General features: G+C 35.5%; 1 protein-coding gene across 3 annotated transcripts in view; it reads right to left on the reverse strand.

The window, feature by feature from the left end:
- Positions 1–415: 415 nt before the first annotated feature.
- CACNA2D1 (calcium voltage-gated channel auxiliary subunit alpha2delta 1) overlaps positions 416–18,375 on the reverse strand; it is a 359,280-nt gene continuing 341,320 nt past the window's right edge. For 2 of the 3 annotated variants that reach the window (XM_041474556.1, XM_041474555.1), the window contains 5 exons: positions 17,649–17,704; positions 17,366–17,495; positions 15,930–16,042; positions 12,816–12,898; positions 416–4,962 (listed from right to left, as the gene is read on the reverse strand). In XM_041474556.1, coding sequence (XP_041330490.1) covers positions 4,846–4,962; positions 12,816–12,898; positions 15,930–16,042; positions 17,366–17,495; positions 17,649–17,704 — 499 coding nt within the window. In that variant the 3' untranslated portion in view covers positions 416–4,845. Of the gene's footprint in view, positions 4,963–11,433; positions 11,523–12,815; positions 12,899–15,929; positions 16,043–17,365; positions 17,496–17,648; positions 17,705–18,375 lie in introns of all 3 variants that reach the window. The other variant, XM_041474558.1, reaches the window with a different exon arrangement.

Here is an 18,375-nt window from a genome sequence, read left to right on the forward strand (position 1 = left end):
ACCCATGTGAGCCATCTGAATTTACTCTGCTTCTCCATGTGAATGAACCCTTGGACTTCAGCAGTGTTTATAAATTAGCAAATGGCAACCCTTCCAAAAGCAATTGTTTCAGGACAACAGGGATACTTCAGCTGTCTCAGACTCTTATTTTATCAAGAGATTTACAGACCCTCAGTTTTCATTGTTTTTTTTTTCCCGCTTTTTTTAAAAATAATTTTCAGAGTCATAAATGAAACAGAAATGAAGGTTGCTGTGCATCCTTCTCTGAACCTCATGAAGACCTGCATTAAGTCACTGTCTTCACTCTCTTCAGACACTTAGGATTAATTATATGAAACACAGAAGTATTATATAGCAAATAATAGAGGCTTATTTACATGTTTTTATTATACAGAATAAACAGTAAAATAGTTGGTGATTTTAAATGATAAACTTTTATTCTGAATATACTGTTTTTGCACAATAATTAACACAACAGTTCTAGGATTATAAACTTTTTATAACATTATTGTACAAATTTTTACAAAAAATTATTTTTCCAGGCTTGTCAAGTTCCACAAAAGTGTCAAGAGAACACAAGAAAAGGGAGAAAGACCTGCTTGCCTCGTAAGAGCAACCAAGTCTTTTTTTGCAGAAACGTACACTGAGCATTTCAATAAAAATATCCCAGAAAGCATGATCCAGACATTCCATACAACACAAGAAGAGAAAACAGCTTTGTCAGATCACAATCGCAATTTCATGGCATCTGAACAAGACAGTATCCCTTTAGCCTCAATGAAATATTTCTTCAAGATGATGTTTTTCTTTTAAACCATAAACAGGACAGATGCAAGTAGCTGTGAACAGGGTGAGGCTAACTTTTCAAAAGTCTTGAATTGCATTCAGATGCTTTGTTTTAATCTTTTTACAATAGTGTACAATGAGTATTAACAATATTAACATTGTGGTATGAACAAAATAATAATAAATGTGGCCTTTGTTAAAGGCTTGGATGTCTGATGAAGTTAGGGTAAAATTTATCCTAAGAAAGGAGTTATTAAGATTTCACCTTAGGTTGACATTCCAAAAACACCCGAGTGCATTGCAATGCCTTGCAGGCATTAATATATTTCTTAACAACCAGTGTGCTAGCATCTGAATTTTTGGATCAGTGGTATTGAGGTCGTGTTTTGGAATTAAGTCATACTAAGCATGTTTGTTATGTGTTAATGGGAAAAAAAGTCTTAATGTCTCTTCAGTGACAGCAAAAAGCTCTCAACCACAGCAAGTAACACTTGGGTTGCAAAGGTCACTTAAAAGGGATACTGCCTATTTGAAACCAGTAAGGCCAGGTTTTAAGTTAATAAAAGGAATATTGTAGGAAAACTTACAAATGGCAGCAACACTGTTGTTTTTGTCAAGTTAAGCAGTAAAGCCTCAAGCATTAGAAACATGAAAAAGATCATACTAAAGTCTTAAAGGTACAGGACCTAAAAATCTTGTCAATCAGACCTGCTATGTCATGTTAAAAACCTGTTACAAATATGGACCACGGTCAGTGTTTCGGCAGTAATGCTGGTTGTTTAAAAGAAAAAAAAAACTAGAAAGAAACCTTTCATGTTAAGTCCTCAGATTATGTTTTGCACAGTTCCATGCTGTAACAACTTTACTGGTGGTTACTTGTCAGATGTACAATACACTGCACAACTTCTGAGTGAACTGAACCAGTCCCAACCGTTCCCTTTGCACTATTTAAAGGAGTTGAGCAACCATTGACAGAGCCTTTTATCTGACTTTAAAAAAAACAGCTTTTTACAGTATATCATATTTTTAAATAATTTAAATTTTAGGATCAAGCTTCTCCTTTCAAAGACAAGAGAAGATGACTATGATGCACTGTGAGAATAAGGATACTCTTCTGCATGAGAATTTGTTCATTTGTGTTTATTTGTGTGAGTTATTTCTGTCAGACTGGTATTTGAGATAGCTAAAGTTCAGATTGCATTTTTGGTCTATGTTTTTCATTTTGCAGATATTGAGGTATTTAAAAAAAAGTCTTGAAAATCACTTGAATATATTCTAATATATAATTTCACACTACTTTCTAAAGTATTAATAAGATGGGAATCATATAGAGCATTATAATGTTAGCTGGAAGGCTAAATGTTTATATAGAAACACGTTTCTTCAGTCATATAGAGGGGTGAAGGAGAGGAACAAAGGACATTTCCTTCTTTGGATCATCCAGGAGGGCTGTGTGTCTGCATGGCATGGGCTTCTCCCTCCTTTTGCATCTGAGTACTCTAAGGGAAGTGGGATGAGAGCAAAAGCCACAGATGTTTCCTGTGGCAGCATGAATTTGTGCCATCTTTCTTTCTTCCAACAAACTCTAATCAAGCACTTATTGAGTAACTCTGAACATGGCCTACCAGCAAAGGCAAAGTGTTTTAAACAGTACAACTTGTCCATGAAGGGTTTCTTTTGGGAAGTTAAGTGAAAACTATAGAGAACTTATTATAGTAACATGAAATTAAAAGAGCACAACTCAAACCAACGAGTATTTAAAGTAACCTCAGAGTAAAAGCAGTGAGTGCAGTAATTATTGGCCTAATCCTAGAAAACTTGCTCCTCCCATAAAATGTCAACTGACCACATTAAGGAAAATCACTGGATGCAGTCTTGGCATTAGAAACACTCAAACAATTTTTTTTATCAGGTGGTAACTGGTGCTAGAGTGAACAGAACTACAGCACTATGACTAGAAGGAAGAGCTCCAAGTTTATCTTCACCCTTATCATCAACATTAGCTCACCTTCCCTGAGGAGGACCTGAGGTCATCCAGAACAGTTAATTGTACTTTTAACCCCATTAAATTACTAGGTATATTTTCTTTTTAAATCTAGATTTTATCACTGAACAAAAGGTCAGGATTTCTGTTTTTCACTCACTGTATTTCCAAACATGAGAAAATACATAGCTGGAGCCAAGGTACATGAAAAACAATGAACCAGCCATGAGTACAATTACTGTAGACGTCTCATCGTTCAAGCCATGCCATGGCTTTGAGTAGCTTCTTCAGTTTTCATAGGATATTAATGCATGCCCAATCATTTTCTTAAGCTTTTGGCATGATCAAAATTATATCAATCAATTGCCAGCATATACATACTGATGATTTGCATTTTTTTTAATGAGCTAGTGTATTGTGCCATATTAATATTTGCATATTGCAGTTGTTAGCAGAACTGTACAATACCGGCAGAGTTGCACATTCATTGGTTTAGCTGTCTTGCAATACTGTTTAGTTCTGAAAACTAGAAAAAAAAGCGCAAATCATATTTTGCATCAACACTATGCTACACTGTAATATTGTAATTTACTGCACCAACCTGTATCACCAATGAGGTTGTATAAAAACAACTTCTAGAGTTATTATTCACAATCAAGTATCAATGTGCATACATATAGATTCAAGGCTCCCCATTTGTTTATATTTTTTCTAATCGCAGCAATCAGGTCATTTTGCTGTTAAATATGCTATTTTCAATAATAAATAGCAACAGCATAAGTTTTAATATTATGGGTGGGTTTATATGAAGGAAACAAAGGGGGAACCTGATATGAACTTTAGAGAACATATACTTCCAAAAAAATAAATGTGTTAAATCTGATTTTTATATTCTTAAAATATCTGTACACAGGTTTTCATGTGAGATCGCTATTCTGTAAAAAATCCACCTCAACCCTTTTGTTACAATAGCTATATTTACCCTATTTTCTCAGCTTTTTCATTGCACAGTATATTCAGAGCTCTGTTTGATAATATAATGTAATATGATTTGATTGCAACACATTGCAATGTTTAATTTCTCACACAATACAAGAATCACTCTGTTATCTTTTCAATGAACTATACTCTACCATCAAAGAAAACAAACTTAAAAACAATAACTTAGCATCATCATCATGCAAAATACCCCTGGAAACCAACATTCAAATATCACAAAGACATTTTTTATTCACAAGCATTTTTGTTTCAGCCTTTGAAGAATTTCTATTAGCTTTATATGTAACTGTATTGTGAAAAGGAGGTGAATATTACATTGAAATTAACAATTTTTTTCTGATGAAGATTACACCAAGTTTAAGATGAAAATCTATTTTTTAGTTACACTCTCCAGTACCATTGTATTTTGAAACACAGTAGTTTTCTCCCTTCCCTCCTTTCTACATACAATATCAACCTACCAAAGCTTAGCTGGCTGTAGGATTAATTTTGGAAAATTAACCACTCATCATAAAGCATTCCAATCATGCTGAACTTCTGGTGAAGACTGGCCAGTATTTTCATTTTACTCAACAAGTTTGGACAAAAGAAATGTTAAAAGCAGACATTGTGGTGCTAGTAATGTATATTGGGGAGAACGTTTTCCTTTGTATGTTTCTTTTTGGTTTTTAAACAACTGTTCATGTAAAAGAATATAGATCTTCAAGATATCCAAAGCTTAAAAGAAATTAAAATCATATACCTAAGCTATTGTTAGGGGAGCCCTTTTACATGAAGTCATCAAGATTACAACAACAAACAAATGAATAAACAAAAGGTTTTAGCTTTCCCCAGCGGGGCAGGTACAGAAATCTGTTGGGATGGCGTAGATGATGCAGCATTCACACACGGTTAAGGATCTGACACTCCAACATGCAGGCATCGTGGTGCCTCGATGAGTCTCGCAACGCGTGATAACCAGACACGAGCACGGCTGTTCTGCTGCTGTCGCACGAGCTGACCCTTTCAACAATGAAACTGAGGCTATCGTTTTGGCCAGGTCTTGATTAAGTTATGCAGGTTTTGGTTTAGCAAGGTCATAACTGGCAGTGTCTGCTGCCAGATAAGAGCCAAAGCAGGACCAACTGAATTGCTACCATAGACCACAGTGATGGACTCAGACCAGAGGCCCCACCGCAGTCAGCCGAATCTTCCTGTCGACAAGAAGAGAAGAAATCATTTAATATTAACTACAGGGAAGCTGCTTGGGAAGTAATCTACAGCTTAGTTTTCAACATTTTAAACTATCATTGAGGCATCCTTTTTGGTCTTATATGTTATTTTGCTAAAATAACAATAAAATAATTCCTGGAAGTTCCTCTGAGTTTTGATACAAAGAGTGCCAATATTACTTCAACTATAAACTTGGGAGGATTAAATACTGTCAAGGTTTACAGCACAAACTTATAACCTAGATGGGATACTTACACCATAAATCAAGAAATGCCATGGAATATACCTGGGGGCCTCAGTAAACATCATCTATATTCCTTAAAATTGCATTCATTTTAATATTCTGAGTATGAATTTATTGTGAGAAAATACAGAAGAACAGGTAACTTCAAGTTTAGAAAACAAATGCCAAAATATGTTTATGTCCATTTCATCAAATGATCACACAATAAAATGAATATGGTCTGCAGGTGAAGATATGATCAAAGAGAATGAAAATCCTTTCTCCGCCTCTGGTGCTCTACTCAAGTATGAGAAGGAAATTTTCTATTGCACTACTTGATGTAGTTTCAAGCTATCTCTGGGCTGCACTGCTGTCATGCAGCAGTAACTATTCCTTATGTCACACAGCAATCACACCACTTTTGCCCATGCCTCTCCACCATTAGTTGCTGATCTTTGGTCCTACTTTGCTTACAAGTTTTAATACCTTTCACATGATGGACCTGTTCAATAGTCTGGCTGAAATACATTTGATACCTGTTCTGGAGCCTGTAGCACCTTAAACCTTGTTTCTCAAGACTGATACAAACTCTGATTAGTACCTAAAACACCAGGAAAATTTTCCCCTCTCCACTTTGTCTGAGAAGTCTGAGATTCATGGGTAGCTCTGACGGCTGAAAATATTTGGTTTTTCTCTTGTTTTCACAGTATTCTGTACCCATGGTATAAAAAGACACTTTCCATTTTCCAAAAGATTCCAAACCTCCAAGGGCAAGCAAACAGTGTAGGTGGAAAGGAATTTAGGTATATTAGCAACTGGGGAAACTTCTTGAACCGGAGCAATATGTACAGGGAAGGACAGACAACTGAATCTGAATAGTAACAGAGACTGGCTGCTGGCACAGAAATTACAAAAAAAAACATATACAACAGAAAGCAGAGGAAAGCCAACAGGCAGGGAAAAGCTCCTGGTTCAGACTTACACACCACTGAAGCATATGCAATTAATATATCCCAGAAAAGGCTGGGGTGTGTGGATGTGTGTGTGGCTGTGTCTGTGTGTCTATAAAATGTACAATCAGGACAAATAAGAAAGAGTCATTAAGCAACCTTTAATTTATTAGCAAATTTCCTTAAACAAATTTTGCTTTCCTTAAGCAAAAGTTCCCAGCTTTGTAAGAACAGCAGTGCAGGACATCAAGTCTACTCAAATGGGCAAGAAGAAAGTACAAAAAAATGGTAGATCAGATATAAACAGGAAATGAGGGATGGGAAGGGGGATAAAGTGTTTTTTAGTAACCTCCTTGCAGAATACATTGAAATGATAATAGGAATTTTTGACTAAATTAAATGCACAAAGTCAAATATGATGTTAGGGCAACTCCTTTGTAACAGAGGTGTAAAGACAGAATTTGGAAATTACAGGGCCTTGAATGAGTTCTTTATACCAGCTTTAGTGGGTGAGAATTTTAATGCTATTTATTCTGCACACAATACATTCTTTAAAGCTGGTAGGTTTCCAAAACAGTTTGGGAAAAATATGGAAAATCAGATAAAGCAGACTCAGTACATTATCAGGAATTATAGCATCCACCAAGAGTCTCCATTAGAAACTTGGATGCAAAAAACCCCAACAATCCCAAGCTCAAAAAACCCCAAAAATCAGCATTCAATTTCCTTAGAAAGAAGTAAAAATTCATTTTGTCCTAAAGCAAATACCTCATGTTGGCTGCCATTCTGTATTAACAGTAGCTTTTTCCAGACATATCTCTGTCATGTGTTAGCTTTATAATTTAGTTGTATAGTTTTGGCTTAGGCTTTTTTTTTGTTTGTTTGTTTTGTTGTAATTGGTTTGGTTTAGTTTTTAGTTTTGCTTCTTTTTGGTTGATTACACTCTACAAGTTCAAAATTCCTAAGGTTTCTGGTCAACAAGAAGTCCTAAGCGAATTCTGCTGCACAAGTTTTGGACTAGGATGCTAAGATTTCAAGATGCACTGAACATTCTGGTTTATTTAGTTTGGCTCTGTCACTATTTGCATCTGCATTGTGTCTTCTCATGCGGCTTTATTTCTATTTAAAGCACTTAAAAATAACCCTGTTGCTTCTTCCACACAGTGACTACCATTAAAAACAGAATTATCAGTAAAGGTTTCCTCTCACATGAATTCAGTGAATGGTACACAGTGTTACCTCTTGGTATTCATTATTCTTATCACTGAAATTACTTAGAAGAGTCATCTTTGAAGAAAGAGTTGAAAGCAAAGCAGGAGATTTTAAATTTCCAACAGACAGGAGATGTCTGGAGAGTATAAGTAGTAAACTGAAGGTCTTAAACAAAATTGTGCATAACATGAAGAGAAAATACCTTTATAGTAAAAATGGCATTCAGTATAAATAGAAAGCAAGTAGGCCTCCACATATAGTTATACAGACTCAGCTTACATCATCTTGCATTAGACCAAATATTGCAAATTATGTTGATAAATTAATCGTACCACCATAACTTTTTGAAAACACCCTCCATTCTGTTGTCCATTTCTATTTGCTCTATGAGATTTTTTTAACCACACCACAATTTCTCAACCGCTCTTACATTCATCAGTCATACAATGTAATATTCCTGTTGGGTTGAAATGAAGTATTTTAGTATCTTTTTCCCTCTCCCTAAGACTACACAGAGAAGTTTTTAAAGGATTCACAATTCACAATAGTAGAGAATATCTTGGAAGCCTCATGCAGGACACGCATCATCTTATTATGAACGACAGCATTAAACTGCCCTACACAAACGTATACAACGTTTACACACATATTTCAAGCTTAGTGAGATTTTAACCTCATATTGATCAAAGCCACATCAAATTTTTGAGGTTTGTAGACCAATTTGCAGTGGTAAACCAGCAGTCCTGCCAAGAACAATTTCTAAATATTGTCTCTGGAATCAGTTAATTCTTCTGTGTCCGAAGCTAAAACAAAAATAGTACTGGCAAAGAAGGTACAGTAAATCCTATCTAAATTAATTTTTTTCCCCACATAATTTCACACTGTAATTTTCTTCTGTGCTCTAACTGTTGTCAAAACTACAGGAAATGTGAAAATATAAAATAAGAAAAAAAGAGGGGAAAATCTGATTGCATTTATTTACATAAATTAAAACAATCAACAGCCCCATTGAAATAAGTGGGATTCCATCCCCAATTTAAAACCAGACTGAGAAGAATGTCAGTTTTGAATGGTCTTAAAAATGTCTTTTTTACAAACACTTCCCCTTTTCTTGAGCTTTAAGAAAACTTTTCAGCTGTTTCATGTTAATGTTATTTTTGAGATTTCTTCTAAAATATCTTATAACAAAGATATACAGCATTGTTTTATCTTCTCTTTACATTATCTTATCTTTACCTCTTCTAGTGCAATTAGACACTGAACTATTTTTAAGCAGTTTCACTGAAATTTTCCAGCCCATGACATTAATCACACAAATCCTGAATAACAAATCAGCTGGGGATGTCCTCTCTTTGTTGTCTTCAAAATTATGTCTGTGTATAAATTCTCTTTGAAGAAAGAGAGACTTGTAAAAGAAATTGGAAAGAATTGTTGTAGGCTGCTTTCATTTCACCAGAAGTGTATGAGAAATTTCTTGCATTCATTACATCAAATTTTCTTGAATGCTTGAGGTAGAGAAGTGTCAAATCCAAATGTCATCTTCTCCATGTCATGCCTTACTAGGACAACTCTAGGTAAGGCTGTTCTACAGCATCACATGCTATGAAAATTATTTAGCACTTTCAGAATGGAAATGAATGCTTTTATAAAACCCTACCTTCATTTTTAAGTATCAAAACAACAATCTCATTGCTACATATCAGCATTTCCTTGAAGACACTGCCAGTCCAAAGTTTTAAAAATACACTTGGAATTATAAATACATATATACACATATACACTAAGGCTATAAACACACTTGTTACTCCTCTAGAAGGGCAGTATAACTATTTAATGTATCAAAACTTTGTTTTTAAATGATAATAATTCATCAGCACTCACTGTGCTACTCTGACTTACAAAAGGGTAAAAACAACATCTGCCCAAAGAGCTTCTGATGTGGCCTTTCATACCAATGGATTACCTCAGTTGTACCTTTTATAATATGTATCTTAAATGTTTCATATTACATTGTGAACACCTTTCTTCTACTCAAGAATAATTTCCAGTTTCAATGAATGGTCATTCACAAATTTTGGGTTACCCTCCTTTGTCTGGACTACCAGACAAAGCTGTCAAAGGGGTACAGCTCCCCATGCACAGACTGGGGACACAAGCAATTCCATTGGGACGTATCCAGTTGCCAGGACCACTAATCACCCTCAAAGCTCCCACTGACGTACCTGGAGGCTGATGGAAGTAAGACATTCTCAGTGGGGGCTAAAAACTTGTACATTTATTTTCCTTACTCTCAGGCATGGCAAACAAAACCATTGTGCATGTACAAAGAGCAAGTAATTTGAGGCAGTGATAATGACTATTTTGTTATCCTTGATGAAAAGTAAAAAAAAAACCTGTCAGGTTAGTGAACCTGATCAGCTGGATTGTATCTGTGTTGGCTTCAGTGATTTTAATATAACTACACAGATTAATGTCCAGAGAGAACCCATTTCCAAAAGCACAAAGTTATTAAAAACAAGATGGATGAACAAAATTACCTTTATAACTTTCTGCTGCCAAAAGCTTATCAGCTAAAATTATATTCTGGGTATTTCCCACCTTAAGTAGAAAGCACATTTTGGGCATAAAGAATTCAGTTCAAGGTGAGTCTCTGCTGCTTTATGCACACTGGACAGTAGGTTTTTTTAATTAAAGAAAGCTATGTGCAGAGCAAATTGCATGAGCAAGAACATGAGATGCTAATCTAGATTTTAATGTGAAATACTACTGGCTTAAAGAAAGGTCTTTCACCTTTCCCTACAAACTCTTGTCATGGCTGTGCAAATTCCTAGGTTTGCAAGAAACTACATCATTTAAATACAGAATAAGAAACTTCAAAATTACTCAAAAACTAAACTGTTAAACAGAATTTAAAGGTTTTTTTATTTATGTTCAAAATATATTAATTTAAACTTTCCTTAAGTATAGACAAAAATATAAATTACAGTGAAAATGACTGTTCTAAATTTCAGTTGATTTCAATATTTCATTAATTTTGAATATTTCATTACACTAACTCTGAAAAATGCCCTGTAAGCTTTCGGTTCTGCCTCACTTTGCTTTACTTTGATAGATATGTGAGTATCTCCCTCTAGTGGTTTTCAGAACAATGTTGATCAGAACCCCCTTCAGACACACGTTTTTTGCTCTCTAGCACAGCAGTTCTCTTGCAGACAGGTCACTTGCACAGTAACTCATGATGCAGTCCCACACCATCAAATGAAACACAGCCTAATTGCCAAGGCTTTAGTTGGAAACCCCAGAGTCTGCACTTGGTCAATATACAGGAATTTACATAGTTAATTAGAAGCAAAAACTCACCTTCTGCTGTAATCAGGCAATTTATGTGTTTAGGTCACCAAAAAATAAGTAAAGAAGTACTATTTTACTGAATTCCTAGATTAACCAAAGTGATGCACCCCATTATCTTCCATCATTAACTGTTGTGTTCATTTGAATGCACTGGAAACTCCTTACTCTTCTCAAAAGCAACACTCACACGTAACACTCATCCTTTCCACCCCTAATTAAAGCTTTACTTTCACAGGTATGCTGTCTCTTCTATTTGCTTTGTATCTTTATTTTTATCTGTGAAAAAAAACTTTCTTCTTCTGTTCATTTTAACAAGGACAAGGGGCTGTCTCTTCTATTTGCTTTGTATCTTTATCTGTGAAAAAAAACTTTCTGTTCATTTTAACAAGGACAAGGGAAAAATGCTTAGAAGTGAAGGATGAGGACTCAGCTGGTACATGTGCAATCTCAGAGCCAACCATATCAATCCAACAGGTTCCCTTGTCTTTGCATGTTCTATGGGAGAGGCCCTTGTGTTTAGTAATTGTGATTTATAAGGCTCCAGACAGGTTTTTTTTCCATATTTAATTTCCCTTAATATTGCAACAGTAATTTACTCCAGATTGTTGCTTTTGGGACTCACTTCATTCTGTTTTCTTTTGCATGTTCAGTAAGTAAAAAAGTCTGCTAATTTTTTAAGCCAAGAACAAAACAAAAAATTAGAGAAAGTAACTGACCATCCACACCACATGAAAACTTGCAGAAAAATGAAGATAGGAGCGGACATCATGGCAGAGGCACGACTCGTTGTGCATATAGGCTGATCCTATTAATAACGGGCAAAGTAGCAAGTAGAGGAAAGGAAAGAAAACACAGAAAAAAAGACATACAAGATGAGATATCATGCAGATTGCCGGCAGTTAGCAGAGTTAATGTGAAAGCATCCACCCAAGAGCAAGAGATTCACAGCAAATTTTGCAAATAAACTTAATCAAAACAATCGACTGTTACAAAGCACATGACTTACACACTGATCAGCACATCAAGCTAGTGAGCAAGAGTTGTACTTTCACACACAATCATATCAGGATCATTGGGACTATTTACAATGGCTGGGTGGCTTTTGGATGGGTTTTCAACTTTATTCAATATTTGTCGGCCAGAAAGAAGACTTCCTTTTTAAAATAAAATTCGGTTACTAGAAAAATGCTGTGAATACCAGTTCTCTAAATTTTTGAGTACTACTGACATCTCAGTAATTGTGCCTCATTACAAGAAAATCAGAGAACATACTAGAACAAATTTTGGTATACAGCAGTTATAGACAACTAAGTGCACTGGTTTGGGACAATCTTTCCACTGCAGAAACTGAGGAATTGCATGAGGCATTGAAAATGCATTTTTTTCAATTACTTATTGTATCTAATGCCAGGCACTTCCTTGTTCAGTACTATTTGTCTTGAGATTTATTCTGAACAACTTGAATTCAGCACAATCTCTTTTGTATCTTTGAAAGGTAACATAGAAATAATATTAAAAATGGTTTAGATATGTGGCACAGTTATAATTTTTCTATTTCAAAACTAATGCATTCAACACAGAAGTACCAAACCAGCATAGTTTCGGTGATTTCAGTAAAGCAATGCACTTTTAAACCTGCTGAGAACATGACCTAAAGGCAGTACAATTTGCAGAATTAGAAAAAACATCCCAAAACATATATAAAATTTTAATAATTTAACAAAACTTTAAATAATGTTTGGAAACATTATTATAAAAATACTACTTCTAAGCCAAGATTATTGTGTACTTGTGCAAGCCATTGAAGAACTGAATTTCATAGCACCATACAGAGACCAACAGCTTTATGCTCACGGATGATTTTTTAGTGGGAATCATGTGTGAAAGTGCAATGGTTATAGGACAGGCAGATAAGAAAGCAGCTGTTAAGTTTATGTTAATTGAAATAAAGTGGCTATGGTCTAGAGTGAACAGTATGTTTGGTGATAAAAAGGTTACCAGGCACCACGGTACATTTAAACAGTTTTCACTGATTGTCTAAAGCTGCTCTACAATTGTTTTTAAAGGTAGTCTTAAAGTCTTACAACTTCAATTTTACCTGTTTGGCTTCATCAAAACAGATTTCGGGACCCTTTCTGTATCTAGGTTGTTTGACCATTTCACATGGATTTGGCCCTTCATCTGTTTCTCTGGTTAAGGAGTGTCACTGTTTTTCACGCATTATACATGAGCAGGATCAACATTCTGTTTTTATTTTTATGGCAGGAGAGAAGATTTACACTAATTCAGATAGTGCTGAAATAAACATCAATATTCACAGTTCCTTGTTTAAATTCAAGAAACCCAACCCAAACATTTAGATAAATCAAAATTAAATACCTTTTATTTTATACTGCTATAATCAGGAAAATTATCATCCTGCACAACTTCTTAGAATATTTGCAGAACCATAAACAGAAATAAAATAAAAGCTGAGTTATTTTAACATTTTCCGTATTGCTTTTTTTTTACCATTGCAGAAATATCCCAGAAAATATTTCATAAAACATTTTCTGTATTGCTTTTTTTTTTTACCATTGCATCCCAGAAAATATTTCATAAACCAGTAAACTTTCAATGGTGCTGATTAGTTTATGTTACCACTGAATTACTCTGCTATAACAAAGACATAGAGTAAAAACAATGAAACCTTTTTTGAAAAGTAATGTCATATACAGGTTGAACATAGCAGTGAAAACCTGTAAAAACTACTGATTCTATTATGGGTACACTTATATTACCCCAAATATCATAGAAAATATTGTGCCACTGTAGGCTTTGTAGAAAATGACAGGAGAACTACTGAGATCCCATCAGCATTTCAGTGATGAAGGCAGACAACAAGGCAGAGAAAACACTGTCCATACTACCAGCAGAACAGCAGGCGAGAAAGGTAACTAATAGCAGTGACATGCTATTAATTAGCTAACTGAATATATGCTTTAGCTCACATCTCTGAAATCTTTAATTGCTGGTGTTAAAGTGTTCTTCACACTGTACTTCACATGTGCCACTGGCTAATGAGGGGCACAAGTCATTGCAGCAGACTTGAAAGGCATGGATATGGAAAAACTGCCTTCTGGTGAAACCTGCTTATATTACCATTCAGTATTCTAAGCTTTTTTTTTTATTCCACTCCAGGTAGTACACATATTAAATCTATTAAAAGAATAGAGTGCCAGAACCTATCTTAGTAGCTCTAATTTACACTTGAAGCCATCCTGTTCATGCACTACCATGGAGTAGTCCAGCAGCTTCAGTGCAACAAGTGGAGAGGCCAAAGCAAAGAGAAGGCAAGATGATGGGGAATTTATTTCTGCAGATCCACATCTGCCTTCATTCGAAAGTTATCAGACTCATCTCCCCTTTTCTCAGCTGTGGCTCAACTGAAAGGGAAGTTGAAACACAAAAATGTTCCAAGAGGCTGCATAAGCAAAGCTGTACCAGTCAAAAGGAAGCAAAGTGCAATAATAATCATCTAAATAGCACCCAAAGGTCATTTTGTCTGCTTGGGTGATGTTATGCTACATCTGCATTTCACTATGTACCTTAGTTACAGAAAAGAGTTGAATAGCTTAGTACTGCATAGTTGAACAAAAATAAAATAGTTCCTTTAGTCAATATAAGCCCCCCCAAACTGTTCTGACTGCCATTTTAGGTAATTTACTTCTTTCTAGTAGTTTTGGGCACCACAGGGAAATCCAAGTGCCCTTTCCCATCCATCATGCTTCATTTTCTATAGTGAGTGCTATCCATAAATTCAGACAGTGGAAACAGTTCATCAAACTGTCATGGACTGAAGCCAATTAGAATATTAGGCTAAGTTTACATAGTTCTGTGATGACACCCCAATGTAACTTCCTTTTCAGCCCAAGCGTAGATGGAATTCCAGTTTTATTAATGTGGCAATGAATGCATTGCTTGTGCCAAAGAAACACAGTCATCTGTATCACCATCTGCTTTTCTTTCAGGAGTGGGAGAGGCTGTCTCAACTAACTTCCTGATGTGGACGGAGGTATTACTAATTGTTTTCCTTGTTCTGTCACAGTAATCCAAATTATGGTTTGATTTACCACTTCTGGCATGCTGTCCTCAAGCCTACATAGAAGAGAATGGCTGAGGTGAATTTCTCCTGACCTAGAATATGTATATTGGTTTTATGTATTTCCATCACCATCACCTACAGGTATCTACTGCAGTGAGCAACCTAAAACAGAGAGATTGGCATGAAAGTGGTTGCAAATTAAAACAGTCTTTCACATATGCTTTTAACTTCAATGCTTGTGTCGCAAGAACTCTGCCTAGCACGTAAGCCACCTATGTCTCCAGCCAGCTCTGAAGAAATTCTATGCAGCTGGATGAACTCTAGTCTTTGATGGCTGATGCAGTTACCACAAGAAGCAAGCTCGTCTTTGACACTGGCACACTAAAGTGCCTTCATCAACTAACCAGCATGCAGCATCTCAACTTTTCATGACCCAACATTTTATTCTGGCCTTTTTATTTGTTATTTCTCTAGACTGACATACCCTTGTCTTTTCTAAAGGTTGAACAAACCCAGGACACTCAGGCTTTCCTTGCTTGTGCTCTCAGATGCCAACCTCCTCGGTGGCCCTACACTAGACTCCCTCCTGTATGCCAGTGTGGTCCTGGGAAGCACACAGAACTCCAGATGCAGTCTCACCAGTGCTGAAGAGTTGGGATGGATCAGTTCTCCCAGTCTGCTGACTGCACTCTTGCTGTCATAGCCCGGGATGTTACCAGCCCACTCCTCTGCAAGACGCAGTGCCAAGTCATGGTCAACTTCATGCCCACCATGAACCTCCAGCTTTTTCCTGCAAATATTTCTGTCACTCTGTCCCTAGCCTGTCCAGCTGAGCAATCATTCTGTCCTGGGCCCAAGATTTTGTATTTGCTTTTTTAAAACTTCATTAAATTGCTGTGAGCCCATTTCTGTCTAAATTCTCACAAATAACAGCTTTGCTCTCTACCTCAATGACTGTTCCTTCACATGATTTGTGATAACACCCACAAATACCTGCTACTTCAAGTATTCCAGTGGCAACCACAGTAATAATATAGGTAAGTGGGCCATTTCTCCCCAAATAGATTCCAGTATCCCATAGCCAAAAATCAATCCACAACACTAAATAACATGATTTTTAAAGGATACCCGGCTTCTCTGCTTGCATCAGTGGCTTTGGGTCACAGGAACGGCACAGCAGTTGGCTGTCACTAATAATGAACACTAGATTGGTGTTTGAAATCTTCTCTGCATGATAAAGTCTGGAAAAAAGTCAACAAAAAACTATGTTTAAATGAAGTAAGGAAAATTGTATTTGAGACGGACACACAGCGTTGGAATAAAATAATCCAGCTTCACAGATTTCGTCTGCTTGCTACTGTTTATCTTTTTTATTAACAAACAGTAAGAAAGATTTATAATAAATTTTGTAATCTTTTTGACATTTCCATCGTATCCTTTTTCAACTAGACTTGTTAGTGGAAAAAATGGAAAAGAGCACAAAATGACTTTAATTGAGTTAATAGTTAGCAATGTACTGCTAGCAGAGTAGCTGTACTGAGAAATAACATCAGTTCAGCATCAATTAACACAAAAAAAAAAAACCCCAACCACAAATATAAACAAACAAAACCCCAAAACATAAACCTGTCTGTAAGAAGGGTGAGAGAGAAGCATGGAGTATGCATGTCATGTATTGGATGTGTATTTGTCGTATTTTTATGTCCATATAATTCTGCAAAAGGTATTTAAGATAGTAAGGTCTTTTTCAGTTTATAAATAAACCCAATGCATACTAGCATCATGGAGGAGGAAGTACAGAAGTTTAAAAAATGTCTGCCTGTTTTGGCTGTCTTCACCATTCTCCAAAGCTCTCTTTCTTTCTCTCCTGGCTTGAAATATTATCTTTTTTTGTTTGAAATCTGGCTATTAATTCTAATTTCTAAGATGCTTTCAGAAGCTCAAAATGTATGAAAAACCCCAACAGGTTCTTGTATGAAAAGAAAATCTGGGTCCAAGATGCTATGTTTCTGAAGTATACAATTTTTTCACATATTATTAAATATCATCTTCAAGTAGCCTCCTTATGGTGTCTGGAGAGTAATTTTTTAATAAAAAAAAATATAATACCTTTGTTTGCTTCATAAGACTCACAGCTGTTAAATCCTGAACACTATCAACTAGAAGATAAATTAGAAGATAAATTGCATAATTTTCTTGACTGTCAAAAATTCTGATATATAACCAGATTAGAGAAGATCGTATCACTTGGGATAGTGCAGAATGCTTTTAAGTTGACATAATGAATTAAAAGAAAACAAACTGGGACAAAGATAAAAATACAATTTTCATGGAGCACAGACTATAAAACAAAAAACTGACTGAAGCATTTCTATAATTCTTTAAAATTAAAATTAATTCTATACAAAAAGAGAATGTAATTTGCCTGCCTCTATTCTTTGTCCTGCTTATGTAAGTTTGGTGAAGTTTATCCAAAATATATTATTGCTTCTTATAATAGTGTCCCTATATTTTGCAAACTAAATAAAATCCCAAAGTTATTACTTATAATGAAGAAATTTTACCTGGAGCAGTTTATACAGTCTACAATCCCACCAAAGGATTTATCATTGTTTTCAAAGAAATATTGAGTTTGCTCAGTGATACAGCTTGTTTTAGGCAGGGCAGCACCGAAATCATCATCTTCCATATCAGCTGATATAAAATAAATAAATAAATGAATAAACAAACAAACAAATGACATTTTTAAGTCACAGACATAATGAGGAGACCATAGTATGTCCCCTGGCCTAGATTCTTATCTTTCACTTCACTCAAGGATGACTCTTTAGCATCCTTTTGACTTACCTGCTTCAAGGAACCGTGGAAAAGTCAAGCTCAAAAACAGCTGCTGTAAGATAGACCTGAACACAGAAAGACAAATATATTTATGTTCAAAGGCACTTTTTCTTTTTTTTTTTCTTTTAATGGATACTTAAAAACTACTCAAATATAAGTTATTAACAATATTTTTTCATGCCTTTTTCAGTTATCAAAGCTGTGTTTCTTTAAACCTTCCAGTGTGACTCTGGTTTTCTTTTCCCACATTTTCACAGTCTTTCACACTAATCTTTTATTCTACTGTTCAGATTTGCTGTAATATGCGCCCACAAGTCACATAATGGAAACATTATCACACCATCCCTGCCCCCCTTTTATACATCTGTTGGAGGTAGAAGAGGCATGTTGGTGTTTCCCACAACTTAAACCAACTGGAACTCCTTTTTAACACACCCAGGGAACACGCTCCTGAATTAGATACTTTATACTCATTAAGGTTCATTAAATGTCTGAGAAGGAGATCAACACTGGAATACTATATTTTAAAAAAGCATTACTGTAACAGTTGACTTTTAAAATCATCTCTGTTCTCGCTCATGAGCCATGGACTACATTTTCTTCCTATATATGCTGCCAAAATACTTAAGCTTAAACAGCTCCATTTAATTTTTTTTCTTCACTTATGATGGCATTTTTTCCAATTTTATTTATTTAAAGTAATTTAGTACCAGCTTGCCACACACACAGACCCTTT

This window comes from Pyrgilauda ruficollis, unplaced genomic scaffold (genome assembly GCF_017590135.1).
Source record: "Pyrgilauda ruficollis isolate IOZ18807 unplaced genomic scaffold, ASM1759013v1 scaffold33, whole genome shotgun sequence".
In the NCBI taxonomy this organism is placed as follows: Eukaryota; Metazoa; Chordata; class Aves; order Passeriformes; family Passeridae; genus Pyrgilauda; species Pyrgilauda ruficollis.